Below are 21,714 nucleotides of genomic sequence, written 5' to 3'. Positions count from 1 at the left end.
ATATTATTGCTGGAATGGAAAGACAAGACGGATATATACATTCAACATACTATACATAAGTACTGTATTTGTTTATTATAACAATAAATTAACAAGATGGCATTAACATTATGAACATTCTGTTAAAGCGATCCATGGATAGAAAGACTTGTAGTTCTTAAAAGATAAATGTTAGTCCAAGTTATAGAAATTTTATATTAAAACCCCTCTTAATGTGTTCGTTTTATTAAAATTTGTAAAATTTTCAATCAAAAATTAAACCAGCAGCTCGCCATTGTTGATGTCAATAATTACACAAAGCTCATGGTGCTGAAACCCATAAAATCAGTCGTACCCAAGCGCCAGCAGAGGGCGATAAATCACCAAAAAACACAAGTAACAAGACACTTTGCTGTCATTTTAATCTGTTTGAGCGGGGCATGTGCGTTGACTGCGTCAAATATTTTAACGTAATTCATTTAAAAAATTAATTACAGCCCGTTAACGCAATAATTTTGACAGCCCTACTTAAGAGTGTTAAAGCAGCAGTTGGTAACTTTATAGTTTTGGTCGATTTTAGCGACAACGGTGGACAAAAGCGGAAGTGTTTTGCTTTAAGGAAGACCGCGTTTCCCATGAGGACCAGCGCACACCCGCTCGGTGTTGTAAAATCATTAATCAATCAAAAATCAATCTCCCGGTCACCTGCATATGGATTAAACAACATTTCTGTTCTCAGCAGCTGTGTGAAGGATGAATAGTAATAAGGTAATGAATCTATTTGTGGCTAAACAATAGCATATGACGGTTAGCAACCGTGTGGCTAACACCCCAAGCACACTCGAATTCGCTTAGGAATTTGGTTGACGGGGGGGTTGGGGGAAGTCACGCCAGCGAGTAAAAGCGGGCCAATGTTTATTCTGTACAGTTGTATGAAAAAGTATCTGAACCTTTTGGAATATCTCATATTTCTGCATAAAATCAACATCAAATGTGATCTAGTCTTTGTCAAAATCACACAGATGAAAAAACAGTGTCTACTTTAACTAAAACCACTCAACAGATATAGGTTTTCATATTTTAATGAGGATAGTATGCAAACAATGACAGAAGGGGAAAAAATAAGTAAGTGATCCAACACATTTAATATTTTGTGCTCCCCTTTGGCAGCAATGACTTCAACCAGATGCTTCCTGTAGCTGCAGATCAGTCTGGCACATTAATCAGGACTAATCTTTGCCTATTCTTCTCAACAAAACTGCTGTAATTCAATCAGATTCCTGGGATGTCTGGCATGAATCGCTCTCTTTAGGTTTTGCCACAGCAACTCAATTGGGTTCAAGTCTGGACTTTGACGTGGCCACTCAAGAATGTGTATTTTGTCCTTCTGAAACCATTCTGAAGTTGATTTATTTCTGTGTTTTGGATCATTGTCTTCAACTGTCTTCAGCTTCAACTGTCTGACAGACAGCCTCAGGTTTATATGCAAAGTTAGTTAGTTCGAATAATCAAGTAATCGGATAAGGAACACAAAAAATTAAAATACCTGAGCTGAGGCTCAAACGGGATTTTTTTTTTTTTTTTTTTTAATGAGGATTTACGTACAAAAAAAAGAACAATTGGCTAACTTAAATAGAAAAAGTCGACTAGCTTAAATACTATAAAATGCTAAATTTATTTTACAATGCTCTTAACAAATGGTTCACACATATTCCCACAAATAAATCGGCCAAATTATGAATGCATTAAAAAACATTAGCTCAAACAAAAACCTAGCTTACGTAGGTCTTAACAGGGAGCGGTTGGATTCAGCCATGTGAAAAGAAGCAGACCAGAGGGCAGTTTATCCACCCTAATCAATAAAACTAAATGCAAACACTTTCAAAATAAACCATTACAACGCCACTTTAATTAAACAAATACTCGAAGCAACAAAATTTAAATCGAATAGTTTTTTTCTAATCGAATACTCGAGTTAATCTAATAACCGCTGCAGCACTAGAATGGTCATTCGTTGCCAACCCTTCCAGTTCAAACGGATTGGAGATCTTCTAGTGACAAACTCATTTAAATTCACTATATAAGGATGAAAAGATACAAGTAATTGGACGTTAATCATTGTCAATGGCACGGAAAGGGTTCAAGTCCAGTTTTTTATATGACTAAAAGTAGTCACTTGCTCTACAACAGGTTTCACAAACATGAAAAATGATATTTGTCCTTGAGAACAGTATTTGCAAACCTAATCCAATCATTTTAAAATAAATCGTTAAAATAAAAATTGCATTAATCCTGAATGTACCTTCTTCACTGTCTGGGCTGAGCTTCTTGTGCTTTTGAATGGTTGTGATGAGGCAATTTATCCACCTAGTGAAAAGAAAATATTTAAAAACTGGACCCATTATATATAAACATATTTTAAATTTGAATAAAGTTCCCACTAAACAAATCACGTAGTTCTAATACTAATTCACAAAAAAATCAAACGTGTTATGAATGAAAGCTCTTATCTGTAAAACTACCTGCAGGAGGCAGTGTAGACTAATTTTTAAGAAAAAGCGCCAATATATGACCTTAATGTAATTTTGCGACTGTTTTCTATTTATTTCCCAAAAGTAAATGACCAATAAAACTTACTTGCTCATTTCGCTAACATTGTCAGCAGCAAAGAAGAAGTTGTGAAATCGCTGGTGGCACATTTTGAACACACTTTGGTGCAGCAAAACAATCACAAGGAGCACAATTTGTCAGAATAAATCACAATGTCAATGAGATATTAAACAAACATGTTTGTCCTTACTATTTCCGTTTGTGCTCGCCAGCGCTTTCTATGTTGTAACTGGCGATGTTGACAAAACCCTCCGCCTTTTCATCCTAGCAAAAGGAAAAAAAACACAATGAAGAGGGGTAAAAATGGATTTTTTGGATGCGATACTAAGACCTCTAAAAAACAATTAAAAGTATGTTAATTTAACTCTAATATCTTCATTTATTTTGCTTGCAATGAAAAAACACAAAAGAGAATGGGGGGAAAAAATCATTATCATTTTACACAAAACTCCAAAAATGGGCCAGACAAAAGTATTGCCACCCTTTGAAAAATCATATGATGCTTCTCTAATTTGTGTAATTAACAGCACTTGTTACTTACCTGTGGCACATAACAGATGGGTGGCAATAACTAAATCGCAACTGCAGACAGTTAAAATGGATTAAAGTTGACTCAACCTCTGTCCTGTGTCCTTGTGTGTACCACATTGAGAATGGAGAAAAGAATGAACACCAAAGAACTGTCTGAGGACTTCAGAAGCAAAATTGTGAGGAAACATGGGCAATCTCAAGGCTACAAGTCCATCTACAAAGACCTGAATGCTCCTGTGTCTACCGTGCGCAGGGTCATCAAAAGGGGTAAAGCCCATGGCACGGTGGCTAACCTCCCTAGATGTGGACGGAAAAGAAAAATTGACGAGAGATTTTAATGAAAGATTGTGCGGATGTGGATAAAGAACCTCGACTAACATCCAAACAAGTTCAAGCTGTCCTGCAGTCCGAGGGTACAACAGTGTCAACCTGTACTATCCGTCGGCATCTAAATGAAAAAGGACTCTATGGTAGGATACCCACGAAGACCCCACTTCTGACCCAGAGACATAAAAAAGCCAGGCTGGAGTTTGACAAAACTTACCTGAGAAAGCCAAAAACGTTTTTGGAAGAATGTTCTCTGGTCAGATGAGACAAAAGTAGAGCTTTTTGGGAAAAGGCATCAAAATAGAGTTTACAGGGGAAAAAACAAGGCCTTCAAAGAAAAGAACTGTCCCCACAGTCAAAGAGGGTGGAGGTTCCCTGATGTTTTGGGGTTGCTTTGCTACCTCTAGCACTGGACTGCTTATCCGTGTGCATGGCATTATGAAGTCTGAAGACTACCAACAAATTTTGCGGCATAATATAGGGCCCTGTGTGAGAAAGCTGGGTCTCCCTCAGAGGTCATGGGTCTTCCAGCTGGAAAATGATCCAAAACACAGCTTTAAAAGCACTAGAAAATGGTTTGAGTGAAAGCACTGGAGACTTCTTAAGTGGCCAGCAATGAGTCCAGATCTGAATACCATAGAACACTTGTGAAGAGATCTGAAAATGGCAGTTTGGGGAAGGCACCCTTCAAATCTCATAGACCTGGAGAAATTGACCAAAGAAGGTTGGTCAAAAATTCCAGCAGAGCATTGTAAGAAACGGTTTTTCGCAGTTATTTTGGTTGTGCTACCAAGTATTGGGGTCAGGGTGCTTTTGTCCAGCCCATTTTTGGAGTTTTGTATAAAAAGATAATGATTTAACTTTTTTTTTCATTCTCTTTCGTGTTTTTTCATATGAAGCAAAATAAATGAAGATATTACTACCAAAGCTTTTGTAATTGCAATCACTTTCTGGGAGAAATCGAGCATTATCTAACAGAATTGCAGGGGTGCCAATATATTTGGCCAGCACTGTATGTATATCTACATATTATGATTTAGAGTACTAGGGGTGCACGATATCCATTTTTTGAAAATGATACCGATATCGATAACTTCCTGCTCCTCAAGGCCGATACCGATACGATAACCAATAATATATATTAGGGCTGTCAAACGATTAAAATTTTTAATCGAGTTAATTACAGCTTAAAAATTAATTAATCGCAATTAATCGCAATTAATCGCAATTCAAACCATCTATAAAATATGCCATATTTTTCTGTAAATTATATATATATTCTGTTAAATAAATTGTTGGAATGGAAAGATAAGACACAAGATGGATATATACATTCAACATACGGTACATAAGGACTGTAGTGGGCATTTCACTCTACTGTCATTTAAATCTGTCTGTGCTGTCCTCACTCCGAAGCGTCTACTTTTTCCGAAGCTAGACAGCTAGTGAACGACGCCTTAATAATCAGACTTCTTCCTTTTTCATCTGATTTATTAATAAAATGGCCTCAAACCATTGTCCTCTTTAGACCGTCGTAAAACTACAAAATAAAAGTACACAAGCATTGCATTAGCAACAACGTTAGCTTAGCACGCTATACAGGTTCACTAAACATAAACAAAAAGCGTCTCATACAAAAAATATAACATTTCGCTTACTAGCATAATATGTACATTCTTTACAACAACCATACTTACGGACAAATCTTGTCCAAGGATCATATAAGCACAACATTACAACGTAGGCGTCAGCCCGAGACGTCGTGCAGCCATATTGAACTGGCAAGAAAGCAATAAACCATGTCGCAAAGCGACCACAAGAGTTCGCTGTTAAACAGCACAAAAAACCTTGCTGTAAAACTTACCAAAAGGCAGAATACTGTCTGAGCGGGACATGTGCGTTAATTGCGTCAAATATTTTAACGTGATTAATTAAAAAAATTAATATCCTCGCGTTAACGCGATAATTTTGACAGCCCTAATATTTACCCTTTTAAACTTTTTTTTTTCAATTTTTCTTTGAGCCGATTATTTATCATCTAAAATATCGGGGAAAGTGCGACAATAACAAAAAAAAAAAAAATACAATTTAGCGATAGTTACGAGATAGATATCCGTGACTTTTTAACAGACGCCACTTTTTTCATAGTGACGTAATTTGTTCAAAAGTTTAAAATATGCCAGTGAATAATTTTTTTAAAGCAAGTTTTTTTTTTTATTAAACGGAATAGGGCTGCAACGATTAATCGAATAACTTGAGTATTCGAGTAGAAAATAAGATTCGAATTAAATTTGCTGCTTCGACTATTCGTTTAATTAAAGTGGTGTTGTACTGGTTCGTTTTGAAAGTGTTTGCATTTAGTTTTCTGATTTGGGTGGATACACTGCCCTCTAGTCTGCCTCATTTTACATGGCTGAATCCAGCTGCTCCCTGTTAAGACCAACATAAGCTATGTTTTTATTATACTAATGTTTTTTAATGCATTCATAACTTAGTTTAAAAGTATATTTAGCCGTTTCTGTGGGAATATGTGTCTGAACCATTTGTTAAGAGCACTGTAAAAAAATGAATAAATAAAAAATAACGTTAGCATTTTATAGAATTTAAGCTAGCGAACTTTTGCTATGTAAGTTAGTCAATTATTCATTTGTTCTACATACTAAATCCTCATTTATTTATTTTTTATACCGTTTGAGGCTCAGCTCAGGTGTTTTAATTTTTTATGTTCCTTATCCGATTACACGATTATTCGAACTAACTAGTTCATCGATTAATCGACTGCTAAAATAATCGATAGCTGCAGCCCTAAAAACGGAATATTAGACATCAATTAACGATTCTAAGCTAAGAATGACAGGCATTTTGAATGATGGCTGGGTTGAAACAAAAGCGGTTGCACGACGTCTGTAAACAGGGGTTTCCAGGGTAAAACGGACAAATTAAAAATAGTTCAGAGGCTTAATGGGCCATGAATCTGCAGCCTATAAACATATTGTTCTGTCAAACACAACAGTTGTTCTGGCTTAAAATACAGCAGTTTCTTTTAAAGTGGAGTGCAAGAGCAGTAACTGCTTTTTTAGTCTTGTCTGTGTTTTCCGCCATTTATATATTTTAAGGCTGCAGCTATCGATTATTTTAGTAGTCGATTAATCGATGAACTAGTTAGTTCGAATAATCGAGTAGTCGGATAAGGAACATGAAAAATTAAAATACCTGAGTTGAGCTTCAGACTGTATAAAAATAACTAAATAAATAAGGATCTATGTACAACAAACAGACAATTGGCTGACTTTCATAGCAAAAGTCTGCTAGCTTAAATGCCAAAATATGCTACTTTTTTTTTTTTTTTTTTTTTAACAATGCTCTTAACAAATGGTCCAGACACATATCCCCGCAAACAATGGCTGAATATACTTATAAACCAAATTATGGATGCATGAAAAAAAAATGTTGGTCTTAACAGAGAGCAGCTGGATTCATCCATGTAAAATGAGGCAGACAAGAGGGCAGTGTATCCACCTAAATCAATAAAACTAAATGCAAACACTTTTAAAATAAACCATTACAACGCCACTTTAATTAAACGAATACTCGAAGCGGCAAAGTTTCATTCGAATCTTTTTTTTGCTAATCGAATACTCGAGTTAATCGATTAATCGTTGCAGCGCTAATATATTTACATTAACAATACTGAAACAAACTGCAGAACAAAGAGAAATTTTCAAGTGACAGCAAAATAGTTAAGAAAATCACAACCATGATAGTTCTTAGTTTGCACAAAACAAAAAAACATTGCTGTACCAATATCCTTATCAAATTAATATATTTCTGTGGTATTGGATCGGGACTCGACAGATCCTCAAAATCAGGTGACACGGACATGCAGAAACATCTGATCGGGACTGTAAAAACTCCAATGCAAATACCTGTTGGCTGGTGTACCAGTAGAGTGACGGTCCTTTGAGGACAAACCAGAATCGTTGCCACTTCTGTGCTATGAAGACGCCGCTCTCCTTCCTCTTTTTCCAAAGCCAGCCGTCGCAGTCAGGCAGGACCAGTTCTCTGCAGGAGACACGTCGTCGACTAAGGGCCGTTGTCATTCCTGAGATGAGATCAAATCAAGTGATCAATTGACTTCATGTAAGCAATTATAGTCTGGTATCTTCTCGAGAGGCACCTTTAGTAGAACTCTTCTTTGCCTCCTGGTGTCCCTGTAAAAAGTCCAGAAATTGAATTAATATCCCATTAGATTGAGGCATGTCCGGTGCCGTCGTCATCTTACCGTGTGTCCTACCATTTCAGGACAGGAGCTGACGCTCGTCCTGTCCTGGTTAAGTGCCTGAAGTGAAGAACTTCGGTAGATTACGCTTGGTGAAATGCTTCGGGGTGAAGGGGTGCGATCTCTTCTTCGATTAAGGCCCGGAGAAAGTCGCCAACCAGGACTCTCAAACTCTCCTAAAAAATTCAATGGGAGGGTCAGATTTTTAAGCCATACTTGCAGAACATCAGAAATCATCACAGGAATAAGAAAGAAGAAAATTGGATGGTTTGGTTGATACTGGAAGAAGTTCCTAGTGTTCTACCTGAAACTGACAGCGAAGATGGAGCGCCTTGAGGCGAAAGACTGCCTTCCAGCTCCTTGTCAGCAGACAGCTCGGACTCCTCCTGTCCCATAGGCTGTTCGGTCACCTGTGGGCCTTGAACGGCTCTCCTGCACAGAAATATAAACACAACTTGAGCAAAGGGGCAGACAACTATTTAAAGTGCATGTGACACAAAAAAGCATGTTTATTTCATAATACACGCGGTATTTTATGCTCCTGAATGATATGGACCGCTTGGATGTGTGTGGAAGCGATCGCTATATTTGTTTAGTTTTTTCAATCCCGCGTCATGAAAATGAGTGACTTCCGGCTTCGGTCTTGCATTGAGGAGGAGGGCGCTGTGACATGCACGGGAGAAGGAGTCCACTTCACTATACAGCAGTACTGTTGTGTATGAGGACTAAGGATTCAGCTGATTAATACGTTTATTTTTCGCATCACGCCAGCCAAACGGCTGCAGAAAAATCTTGCTGTATGAGGGAGAGGCGTGTGTGCCTTTTTGGAGTTTCAAAAGGTTCCCATTCACTGTGGATATTGGCCAAAACAAGCCCTACTACTGTGGGACCATTGGACTTACGAGGAAGTGAGTAAACATCTTGTTTTGTATGATGTCAAATACGAATACAGCGATTACAAAGTAAACACTACAAACTTTCTTTAAATAAAAGACTACTTACTTTTGATCATTGATAGGCATGTAAAAAGCTCTCCTCATGTACATTAGCGTAAATTACTCTCCGCCGGGCGGTTTGCCGATCCGCAACGACAATCGACAACCCAGTCGTCATGTCAAATAATCCGGGCAAGTTATGTGTGATTTTCCACTTCGAAGACTTTGAAACATCACTCGGTTCAGGTTAGCATGTCGGCTATCTGTCACGCCTCTTGGTTTGTTTACATTCTCCGAAGCCGGGGAAGGGAAATGACATATGTCCGATTTAGGTGTCATAAAATATCGTTCGGGGGGTGCGACAGTAAAGGTGAAGTCGACAGTTTCGACCATTTTGGAGTAATTTTCCCATGTCGCACTGAATAAATGCATTTTTAATATTTCATATTCCATTTAGCACAAGACTGTTATTTGTCAAGACCATACCATTTGTTTAGCAATTGGGGAAAAATACTTTGATAAAAACACTATCCTGTAAAAATATTTGAGTAGAGAGACTGAAACAATGACATTTTGGGGCTCTCTTCGTCGCATTTTCCTCATTCTGAATAATTCCCTCTCAATGGGCTTGATTCTAAATCAGATGGAACCATGACCCTGCCGACGTCATCCTCCTGTTGGGGACGCTAGAGCCCTATAATGGGAGGTGTGGCTAAACGGCAGATTAAAAGACTAATTTCTCGTCATCTGAGCTTTGCCAAATTGTTGTATATAGTCGAATCGTCTTGTATCAAATCGTCAGTATTTGTCATAATACAAAATATGATGTTTACTCACTTCCTCTTCATCCTCTTGATCAAACGTAAGTAGTCTTTTATTTAAAGAAAGTTTGTAGTGTTTACTTTGTAATCGCTGTATTCGTATTTGACATAATACAAAACAAGATGTTTACTCACTTCCTCGTAAGTCCAATGGTCCCACAGAAGTAGGGCTTGTTTTGGCCAATATATGCGGTGAACGGGAACCTTTTGAAACCCAAAAAGGCTCACACGCCTCTCCCTAGTGCAGCAACACATTATTTGCAGCACATTTGGCTGGCGTGATGCAAAAAATAAACAAATTAATCCGCAAAATCAGCTGAATCCGCAGTCCATCTGAATGCTATAAAGCTATGCTGTATTGAGAGATGCTGACCCGGATGACGTCACATTCGCATTCCTCCTAAACCCGAGACTGGAGCCGGAAGTTACTCATTTTCATGGCGAGGGATTCAAAAATTGAATATGGCGGAAAACACAGACAAGGCTGAAAAAGCAGTTTCTGCTCTTGCACTCCTCTTTAAAAGAAACTGCTGTATTTTAAGCCAAAAGAACTGTTGTGTTCGATACAACAATATGTCTATATGCTGCCATAGCAGATTCATGGCGCATTAAGCCCCCGAACTATTTTTAATTTGTCCCTTTTACCCTGGAAACCCCCGTTTACAGACGTCGCGTAACCGCTTTTGTTTCAACCCAGCCATAAAAAGAAGGTAAGTAATCTTATTTATTATTTGAAATATCTGTTCAAAATATTTTAGCTTACAATCATTAATTGATGTCAAATATTTCGTCTTAAAAAAAAAAAGACTTTAAAAAATTATTCACTCACATATTTTAAACAAATGACATCACAATGAAAAAATGGCGTTTGTAAAAAAGTCACGGATATCTACCTCATAACGATCGATTAATTTTATTTTTTGTTACTGTCGCATATTCCCTAATATGTTAGATGATAAATAATCGATCCAAACAAAGAAAAATTGAAAAAAAAACAATTTTTTAAAGGGCAAATATATGAAAAAGAACATCTCGACCACTCCTTGATGTCTGCGATTTCTGCATCGCGACCCTGGTTATATTACCATGTTTCACCCATAAAATCCCCCAAAAATCCGGCTGTGGCCATTCACATCTGAGTCTTGACACTCGATGATACATGCTACATGGAGTTTTTGGATCGAAACGAGGTAAGTACGCGATAATATCTCGTTAAAATCATGGCGTCTTTAATTCTGCTCTCGCGTGCTCTCGTCTCCATTTAGGGTTTTGCCGTTTACATTTTTTTTCGTTTTTTTTTTTTTTTTTTAAAAACGCTCTCCTGTTCAAAATTTGGTAACACTTTATAATAACTATCTGTTTACTAGTTAATAGATCATTAGTAAACTGTTGATAAATGATTTATTGTTGATTTGTGAAGTATTTGTTAACAGTTTGTTAATCATTTACAGAGTGTTCTTAACCTGAAACACAGTTTGTGTAGAAACGTTTCAAGTTTTTGTGTGTAACGTTTGGCATTTCTATCTTTTCAGGTTAAGAAATGCCGTTCACTACAAAAGAAAAGGCATTTTGATAAGGCATTTTGCAGGCAGCGCTCATGTTGTACATTTATGAAAATCTGCCATAGAACCAACAAATATTTGTACTTTTCTTTGTATATTTGACAAATAAAACTTATGACCTTCAACATAAAGTGTATATAGTTTTATTAAGATCCATCAACTAGCATGGCCATTTAGAATGGGGTCAACCATATTGAAACACCCTGTAAATGCATAACATACTGCTAACAAATACTTCACAAATCAACAATAAATCATTTATCAACAGTTTACTAATGATCTATTATCTAGTAAAACGGATAGTTATTATAATGTGTTACCCAAAATTTTAAGCTTTCCAATGATGTATCACACATGCATATCGGACAATTTTGAAATTCAGGGTCTCAGAGCGGAACTTCAAGTCACCTGAGTGTTTTCCGCCATATATAAAACGATCGCTTCCACGCATCCAAGCGGTCCATTTCATTCATTCTAAGTAGTTTCGTGTAGGCAAACTATGGTATTGTTTCCCCACTCAAGTAATTGTCCATCTAATAATGGACGTCGTAAAGAGGAAACGTAAGTCGAGGACACAGCAACACAAGGACTCCCCATATCCCAGATTGCCCGCCCACCTTCGTGATGTTGTTAATAACTATTATCACATGAATCAGTGTGTATGTGGGTGGATATAATTGACCTCACAAAATGTCAGTGCTCGTAATCAGTGTCTATCTTTTATTATGGTCATTTATTTATACTAGGTGTCTGACATCAATGGAACTGAGGTGCTATACACTTAGATAAGAAGTAGAAAATGGATGGATTGATTATTTTAAAGGTCATGGACATAGATTAAAAACTTTTGCTGTCATTGAAATGCATTTTGTTCACCTAAAGTCAATCTGAAAGTATATTTATGTTTTTCTTCGTCTACTAAGAGCATATTGTGATAGCATTCCCGAACATTTAATATTGTGTTTTGATACCAAAATGTGGGATTTGTGACTTGATAGCTTGAGTGTATAGAGGATATCAATAATGCATACACTTTTAGAAATAAAATGTTGCACATCATTCAACAGTGAATAAGTTGTTCTTCCAATAGGATTTTGCAGTCGCCTGGACGCTTCATCCCTCCTACTACATCCGTTTATCAGAAGCCATCTGTTCTCCATCATCACTCAACTAGCTTTCCTCCTTTTTAGATGCATTTCTTTCCCTCCTCATCAGAATCTTTTTCGCATGAATCGCAAACTCCCTCAGCGATTCATCTTCCTATTGGCGTCTTACTGTCGTCTTCATCAGTTGTGGCCCGTGGGTGTGCAGTGTGTAATGTATGGTATTTGCACTCGTTTTTTACATACTGTGTCCTGGTAGATTTACGAGGTCTAAGCGTTACTATACTTAACTAGTTTATTAACATTAGTCATTAGCATAGTTCTAAAAAAATCAAGAATGTTTTGTGTTTTCCTTTAAAGAGAGATTTAAAGATTTGTAGGCTCGAATAAACCACAATTGTTTTCTTTTACTAAAATATGTTATTAGACACACATATATTATTGCCATTGATTTAAAAATCTATAATAATCAGTATATGTTATGACCTATGGAGGGCGCCATGTTTTATGAGTGCAACGCACGCTGGGGGTGATGACGTGGTTGGACTGGACTGGGAGAATAGCTTTGCTAGCTTGCAGGTTAAGCTGGTATGATGACTGGCATGATTTTGTCACATTCAGCAGCTGGTCAGATTGGTTTGTTACAGAGATGTGGGATGAGTTCCCAATGTCGTACCTGCATCCAATTCAAGCTCATCAGCAGTGTCTTTAAACAGATCCTCGGCGGCTTGCCAAGATTTGCTCACTTGTTGCCATTGCCTTGTTTTTTTTTCTCGTTTGTTTGCCTCTCACCGCGGTTTACCCTCGTTTTTTTTTTTTTTTGCATTGATCGCGACCTACTGTCACGGACCCTTTTTGTGTCTCCCTTTTCGCTATCCTTATGCTATTTTTGCCTGCTTGCCGTCTGATGTGAGCCGCCTTTTCTAATTCAATGGTCAAGCCAGCCACACTTTCTTTTCAGTTGCGTTTCCCTTTCAGCTTTTTTTCCGCACAGAGAGACAACGCATGTTGAGTTGCGATTGCTTTATAAGCAACTCTAACGTCACGCAGAAATATAGTCCTGTGGTCTACGCGCTCAGTTGTCACAAGGGAAAAGCGGTTTGAATCCCGCTGGAGACCTTAACTTAATTGCTTTTGCTGCTCGTTTTGTGAAATAACGACAGTGCTGTCCTGCTCATCACGTTTACGCTCGGGTTCAAATTGGAAGGGCAGAACCGACAACATGTATATGTAGCAAAGAGTGTCACTGTGGAAGTACGGCAGTGCTGTCCAGTGATGTCACCGCCCAGAGTGCATTGCGTCGTCAACAATGGCAACCAACTAATTTTTCAGTTCTTATAAAAACAAAAATATTAAGAGGGGTTTGTATATCAAATTATTATAACTCATACTAACATTTATCTTTTAAGAACTACTTTCTGTCAGCGCTTCCTTTTAAGGATACTTTGAAATACTAATACTAAAATGATAGTTTACCATATTTTGGACACAAATCCATCAATTAGTCTACCTTTTTCAGCTGCCTTTGCCCCGCCCACCAGAAAATCTCAAAACAGAAGCTAATGTCACACCCAGAACGAGCTGCATATTTTTACAGTCTGCTATCATGCTTTCCGTAGGCTTTCTATTCTCTTGATGTCGTGTGACCGTTAAGTCATTCAGTCAACGTATACTAGGTAGCGCAGAAAGCTAGACATGATCATCAATTCTGGTTGTGATGTCATAACCAAAATTGGTGAAAAAAAGTGGGCATTCCCTGATGGATTGTTGTTTGGTTAGAATAACTGAAAATTAGCCTGATTTGAGTGTTAAATTCGTTTTGTACAATTAAAATTACATCAGTGTATTCATTTCACTTTTTGAGATTTCACAGCACCTTTAGCATGACACAACTGATCACAAGGATCGATCCAAGAAAAACTTTACTATCCGTCTTGATCTTAAAGGGATCCTCTATTTTTAAGACAAGTAATTCTTAAAAGATAAATGTTAGTATGAGTTAGAATAATTTGATATTAAAACCCCTCTTAATGTTTTTGTTTAATAAAGTTTGTAAAATTATTTTAAGTGATAGGTCGCCATTCTTGTTACGTCGCAGTGCGTGACGTCACCGGGCCCGTTGCCGTAATTCCAGCGTGTCACTCGTTAGCTTTCCTAACATGTCGTCAGTTCTACCCTTCCTATTTGAACCAGATCTGAAAAGTGAAGAGCAGGACAGCACTGTCGGTCGTTCACAAGACGAGCTTCAGGGGAAAATGCGTGCAGCAAATACCTGATAAGACAAAAGTTGGGCAAAACTGGTGATGCACTCGCTGCTAGTGAGTCTCAATGGCAACAGAGCGAGAGAGTATGTTGGGAACTCCGATTGGGAGCGAGAGTGTATGCTGTGGTACCTCCGGTTTTATTAGCAGATATTCAAGGTAAGCATATTGCGTTTTCAAACTTATCCCAATATAATTAGGTAGATTGTTAGCATCCAGAGCTGTCGTGTGCTTTACATACAGTACAGGCCAAAGAGCACACCTTGTGTAATCCATGTCTTGTACATTGTAACGCTTGGTAGGTAGGATACCTGTATCAAAGTACCAAAAAGGGGAGAAGCTTCCACTTATGCACATTTATTCACAAAAAAATAATATGTCCACCTTGACCGCTCTTCACTCAGGACCTCAGCAGTAGCAAACACGCGCTCCCTGACGAACTCCAACATTGTTGTAAGGTCCACGTCAGAGTCACTGTCATCAATTTAGCGTGCCATAGTGCTTTAATTATTTAGTATGACTTGGGGAAAACTCCCACGAAGAATAGTCAACAAAAAAGATAGCAATAGTAATCCAAATCCGTATTTTTTACTCACTCGAAGATCCAGGAATTAGACCGATCCCATAGCAATGTTGCAGCCGTCATCAAGCTGTCGATTCCACAAAATAGACTGATCCGAAACGCCGCTGTGTGACCGACGAATCAAAAAAATGGACAGATCCGAAAGACCGAAACCAATATTGCAGATGCGGTGGGACCGTCGGATCCAGAAAATAGAAGGATCCCTTACTTGAGTGAGGATCCAGGAAAAATGTTCGGGCGCCAGTTGTAACGCTTGGTGGGTAGGATACGTGCATACAGGGACCAAAAAGGGGGAGAAGCTTCCACTTATGCACATTTATTCACTAAAAATAATAATTCCACCTTGGCCACTCACTTCACTCCCCTTGTTTCCATTTGACTGGAAATTGCATCCAAAAGCAGCACATCGTGGCATTTTACTTCCCGAGTTTAGGCAGCAATAAGCAATTGTTGAACACGCTACACATTTGGAAAGATCCCAAAGACGTCATCACTGCGAGCCCGCAAACCATGGCGCCAACTAACGGTCAAAATATGGACTAAATATTATAAAATATTGCCATTGATTTAACATTTTATGTGTTTCTAACAACATATTTTAGTACAAGAGAACAATTGTGGTTTATTAGAGCCTACATGTATTTAAGTTAGAGGATCACTTTAAAATCGCCCCATCCTTGTTGAGACCTTTATCAATATGATACCAATTACCTGAAAGACAAGGACCGAACAGAAGCTGCTACCCTCTCAAAAATGGAGTGCCTCAGATTTTCCTCTCCCTCCTCTTCTTCTTCTTCCTCCGAACTCTCCTCTTTGTAGAAGTACTCCTCCTTTGGACAGGATTAGCAACAACACTTGTCAGACTGGACATGACTGTTGGTGTCTATTTTACCTGCAGTGCCAAAATGAATTTGATGAATTACTTGGAGTGAGAGTAATCTCTGCCCAGGACCTCTACGACACAGCGAGCCGGAAGACCTTTTTAGGACCAGAGTGACGCCGTTGGGATTCTCCTGTAACTTCTTCACAAGGTTAGCCCTGCTCCAGCCCACCTGATGCCGTGAAACACACGCATACGCAAGTCCATCGCCATCAATGTCAGCTTATAAAATAAAAATGAGTGTTAAATGTTTTAACACTAATTTCAAATGGTGCTACAACAATTAATTAACTCGAGTAATTTGATGAGAAAAATGCTTAGAATCAAATTTTGCTGCTTCAAGTATTCGTTCAATTAGATTGGCATTGTAATGGTTTGTTTTGAAAGTGTTTGCATTTAGTTTTGATTTGGGTGGATACACTGCCCTCTAGGGGCGAGAGTGAATGTGACATAACTGATTTAATATGGCGGAATCCAGCTGCTCCCTGTTAAGACCAACATAAGGTAACTTTTTGTGTGCCCTAATATGTTTTTTTAATGCATACATAATTAGTTTAAGGTATATTTAGCATTTTTTGTGGGAATATTTGTTTGAGCTATTTGTTAATAGCACTGATAAAAAACAAAAAAACAAAAAGTTTTATAGCATTTTGTAGCATTTAAGCTAGAAGACTTTTGCTATGCAAGTTAGCCAATTTTTTTTTTCTTTTGTACTTCGATCCTCTTTTTGTTTTTATACCGTTTGAGGCTCAGCGCAGGTATTTTAATTCATTTTTAAATGACTGCAATTCTGCATAGTTTGAAGAAACATTTGGGAATTTTATTTTGTATTTGCATTTTATGCCCTTTTCAATGTGCAATCTTAGCAAACCTTTGTTTGACACCTCCTAAAATTTATTGTGCAATACATTAAATGTTTCTAATCCGATTAATCGATTATACGAACTAACTAGTTGATAGATTTGGGTGGATACACTGACCTCTAGTTGCAATAGTGAATGTGACATAACTCATTTAATATGGCTGAATCCAGCTGCTCCCTGTTAAGAACAACATAAGGTAACTTTTTTGTTTGAGCTAATTTTTATTAATGCATTCATAATTTAATTTTAGGTATATTTAGCCATTTTTTGTGGTGATATTTGTTTGAGCAATTTGTTAAGAGCATTGTTTAAAAAAAAAAGTTAGCATTTTATAGCATTTAAGCTAGCGGACCTTTGCTAAGTTAGCCAGTTGTTCTTTTGTTGTACGGAGATTCTCATTTTTTTTATACCATTTTAGGCAAAGTTAATTTATTTTAAAATGAAAGTGCAATTCTGCAAAGTTTAAAGAAACACTCGGGAATTTTATTTTGTATTTGCATCTAACGCTGTTTTGAAAGTGCAATTTTAGCAAACCTTTGTTTTACATCTCCTAAAATTTATTCTGCAACGCATTAAAGGTTTCTCATCCGATTACGCGATTATTCGAACTAACTAGTTGATAGATTTGGGTGGATACACTGCCTACTAGTTGCAACAGTGAATATGACATAACTTATTTCATATGGCGGAATCCAGCTGCTCCCTGTTAAGACCAACATAAGGCAACTTTTTGTTTGAGCTATTTTCTTAATGCATTCGTAATTTAGTTTTAGGTATATTCAGCCATATTTTGTGGTAATATTTGTTTGAGCGATTTGTTAAGAGCATTGTTTAAAAAAAAAAAAAAAATGTTAGCATTTTATAGCTTTTAAGCTAGCAGAATTTTGCTATGCAAGTTAGCCAGTTGTTCTTTTGTTATACTTAGATCTTCATTTTCTTTTATACCATTTGAGGCTAAGCGCAGGTATTTTGATTTATTTTTAAATAAAAGTGCAATTCTGAAGATTTTGAAGAAACACTCGGGAATTTTATTTTGTATTTGCATTGAATGCTCTTTTGAAAGTGCAATCTTAGCAAGCCTTTGTTTACTACCTAATATTTATTCCGCAACACATTAAATGTTTCTAATCCGATTACTTGATTATTTGAATTTACCAGTTCTAATTTCAAACAGTGACTGGAATTTAATTTTGGAATGAAAAACTCACCACTATTTGGTTGTTGACTTTGATCACTTCATCCCCAGCCAAGATCTTTGCGACATCACTCGAAGGCTAAAGAATGATTCAAAACAAAGCCATTGAAATACAATACAAGAAGCAAAAGAGCATAGTAGAGAAAAAACAAGAACATTTCAGAGAAATCATCTTGTGACAGCATAGCTTCAAAAACTAAATGTCACTAAACAGTGCAGTTTAGCTATCAATAAAGCAAACTGAGAAACTAGTGATACTGTACTTAAAACATAACAAGAGCAGTCTGTTTTTGTTAATCTACCTTAAAACCCCTAATTTTTCCAAACAACTCCAAGCACTTTTTGTTTTTAAAAAGGTCAAACTGTGACAACTATATATTTCTTCATAACTTAAAATTTGTTGACCTTCACGCAAAGGGGAGATCTAACTATCCTCATATCTGCTGATGATCACTAACCCAAACACCCGATCATAAGCCTGATTATTTTACAGGCTCAATTAGTTTCAGTCTGCTCAAAAATGGATGAGCCAATAATTCAGGATTTTGATTACTTTCCACCAGAAACAACAGTGGGTATTAGACATTATGCCTGACCGATATTGGAGAAAACAATCATTGCGATTTTTTGGGAGGGGTTGCGATACATTTCGATATTACACTCACCGGCCACTTTATTAGATACACCATGCTAGTAACGGGTTGGACCCCCTTTTGCCTTCAGAACTGCCTCAATTCTTCGTGGCATAGATTCAACAAGGTGCCAGAAGCATTCCTCAGAGAGTTTGGTCCATATTGACATGATGGTATCACACAGTTGGTGCAGATTTGTCGGCTGCACATCCATGATGCCAATCTCCCGTTCCACCACATCCCAAAGATGCTCTATTGGATTGAGATCTGGTGACTGTAGAGGCCATTTGAGTACAGTGAAATTGTTATGTTCAAGAAACCAGTCTGAGATGATTCCAGTTCCATCACATGGCGCATTATCCTGCTGAAAGTAGCCATCAGAAGTTGGGTACATTGTGGTCATAAAGGGATGGACATGGTCAGCAACAATACTCAGGGAGGGTGTGGCGTTCCAACGATGCTCAATTGGTACCAAGGGGCCCAAAGAGTGCCAAGAAAATATTCCCCACACAATTACACCACCACCAGCCTGAACCGTTGATACAAGGCAGGATGGATCCATGCTTTCATGTTGTTGACGCCAAATTCTGACCCTACTATCCGAATGTCGCAGCAGATATCGAGACTCATCAGACCAGGCAACGTTTTTCCAATCTTCTATTGTCCAATTTCGATGACCTTGGGCAAGTTGTAGCCTCAGTTTCCTGTTCTTAGCTGGAAGGAGTGGCACCCGGGGTGGTCTTCTGCTGCTGTAGCCCATCTGCCTCAAAATTCGACGTACTGTGCGTTCAGAGATGCTTTTCTGCCTACCTTGGTTGTAACGGGTGGTTATTTGAGTCACTGTTGCCTTTCTATCAGCTCCAACCAGTCTGGCTATTCTCCTCTGACCTCTGGCATCAACAAGGCATTTCCGCCTCAGAACTTCCGCTTACTGGATATTTTTTCTTTTTCGGACCATTCTCTCTAAACCCTAGAGATGGGTGTGCGTGAAAATCTTAGTAGATCAGCAGTTTCTGAAATACTCAGACCAGCCCTTCTGGCACCAATAACCATGCCACGTTCAAAGTCACTCAAATCACCTTTCTTCCCCATGCTGATGCTTGGTTTGAAATGCAGGAAATTGTCTTAAACCATGTCTACATGCTTAAATGCACTGAGTTGCCGCCATGTGATTGGCTGATTAAAAATTAAGTGTTAACGAGCAGTTGGACAGGTGTACCTAAAAGTGGCCGGTGAGTGTATATCTCTGTACATATCTTACCTAAAATACAACAAGAGACACATAATTGCCACTAAAAGAAAGAAAACTTACAGAAATATGTGTGGAGCACAAATAGCACATTGCAACAGCATAAATGTCTTACAACTACTAATTCTCCCACGTTTAGAAGGAATAACATTAGTATGGAATGGCGCTGCCCCCAAAGTGGCCGGTGGCATTCTCTTCATTCTTAATGTCCACAAACGACGTCATTGTAATCTGTTTGAGGCAATGTGTGAGGGGGTCCTTCAGAGCATGCGTTAATTGCGTCAAATATTTTAACTAGAGATGTCCCGATCGATCGGGTCCGATCACGTCATTTTCAAAGTATCGGAATCGGCAAAAAAATATCGGCCATGCCTTTTTTAAATATATATATATTTTAATTAAACCGTTTTCTTATTGTATTTAACATTACAGACACAATATATTACACTCATCCAGAGTCTTTAGTTTAGGCTTAACGTAGGGTAATCAAAAATATCCCGATAACGGCAGCAATTAATTTTTTAAAAAATGTGTCACGTTAAAATATTTAACGTTTTTAATATATACACTGCACGATCCTCTCACTCATTGTCGCGCTCAATCGTTAATGACGCCAGTTTACCTTTATAGAGAGATAAAAGGCAGCGCAAAATGAGTAGAGTTAACTTTGGCACCCTTTGGAAGCTTTCTTCAATTGGCTAATACTTTGCAATCCCTCTCCCTATGATAAAAAATATCATGGGAAGCAATGTGGGGAAGCAAGGTGGCAATAGATCTTTGTTCTAACACCTTAAGTTATTTCCCAAAGCAGAGTAGATATGTCCATTGGTAGCACGACGCACAGTCATGGTTTTACTTCCCATCATGGTTCCACTTCCTATCATGCATTGGGGCATGCCTGCAGTATCATTTACTGAAAGCTCAACAAATACACTAGATGGCAATATTTAGTCACAATACACAAAGTCACAAGTCTTTCTATCCATGGATCCCTCTCACAGAAAGAATGTTAATAATGTAAATGCCATCTTGAGGATTAATTGTCATAATAAACAAATACAGTACTTATGTACTGTATGTGGAATGTATATAATCGTCCGAGTTTTATTCATTTTTTTCTTAATGCATTGCCAAAATGTGTACGATCGGGAAAAATTATCGGGAATGATTGGAATTGAATCGGGAGCAAAAAAAAGCAATCGGATCGGGAAATATCGGGATCGGCAGATACTCAAAACGATCCGGATCGGATCGGGAGCAAAAAAAACATGGTCGGAACAACCCTAATCATCATAATGGTCTGACCTCTGCTGCGGTTCCGGTCACATAGTGGTTACTGGAGCCGATGGATGTTATCTCAATGCCCTGAGATGGACAAGGAGGAAGAAAATAAAACAGGTGAACAAAGATGGATTACTCATCGACTACAGGCACGCAGCAGTATTGATCTAATAATAATAATAATAATAATACATTTTATTTATAACACACTTTACATTTGAAAACAAATCTCAAAGTGCACATCGCCAGAAAAAAATAAAATAAATAAAAAGACTAAGAATAAAAGAGGAAAAGCAAAACTGGCAGAAGCACAGATAAAATCAGATAGCAATCAGATAAAAATAAGATAGTCAAATAAAATTAGCTAGAATAAGCTTTTTTAAAAAGGTGAGTTTTTAGTCCTTTTTTAAATGCATCCACCGTCTGCGGGGCTCTGAGGTGGTCTGGGAGGGCGTTCCACAGACGGGGAGCAGCAGCTGCAAAGGCCCTGTCGCCCATAGTCTTGAGCCGAGTCCTGGGCGGGAGTAGACGGTGCTGTTGGCCTGACCGAAGTATGTGATGTGAGGAGTTCGGTGAGGTAGGTGGGGGCTACACCGTGTAGACAGTGATGGGTGTGAAGGAGG

The 21,714-nt window shown here is 38.0% G+C and overlaps 1 protein-coding gene across 5 annotated transcripts in view; it reads right to left on the bottom strand.

The window, feature by feature from the left end:
* Positions 1-21,714, bottom strand: part of cnksr1 (connector enhancer of kinase suppressor of Ras 1) — an 80,562-nt gene that overhangs the window by 10,385 nt on the left and 48,463 nt on the right. For 4 of the 5 annotated variants that reach the window (XM_057858970.1, XM_057858971.1, XM_057858974.1 and 1 more), the window contains 11 exons: positions 21,116-21,175; positions 17,943-18,008; positions 15,915-16,043; positions 15,703-15,821; positions 8,031-8,158; positions 7,730-7,902; positions 7,625-7,658; positions 7,374-7,549; positions 2,780-2,853; positions 2,617-2,688; positions 2,282-2,346 (listed from right to left, as the gene is read on the bottom strand). In XM_057858970.1, the coding sequence (XP_057714953.1) occupies positions 2,282-2,346; positions 2,617-2,688; positions 2,780-2,853; positions 7,374-7,549; positions 7,625-7,658; positions 7,730-7,902; positions 8,031-8,158; positions 15,703-15,821; positions 15,915-16,043; positions 17,943-18,008; positions 21,116-21,175 (1,096 nt within the window). The remainder of the gene's footprint in view (positions 1-2,281; positions 2,347-2,616; positions 2,689-2,779; positions 2,854-7,373; positions 7,550-7,624; positions 7,659-7,729; positions 7,903-8,030; positions 8,159-15,702; positions 15,822-15,914; positions 16,044-17,942; positions 18,009-21,115; positions 21,176-21,714) is intronic. The other variant, XM_057858972.1, reaches the window with a different exon arrangement.

This window comes from Corythoichthys intestinalis, chromosome 15 (assembly GCF_030265065.1).
Source record: "Corythoichthys intestinalis isolate RoL2023-P3 chromosome 15, ASM3026506v1, whole genome shotgun sequence".
NCBI classification, from domain to species: Eukaryota; Metazoa; Chordata; class Actinopteri; order Syngnathiformes; family Syngnathidae; genus Corythoichthys; species Corythoichthys intestinalis.
Note: the sequence above shows the minus strand (reverse complement) of the source record. Positions and strands in the feature narration are given on the sequence as shown.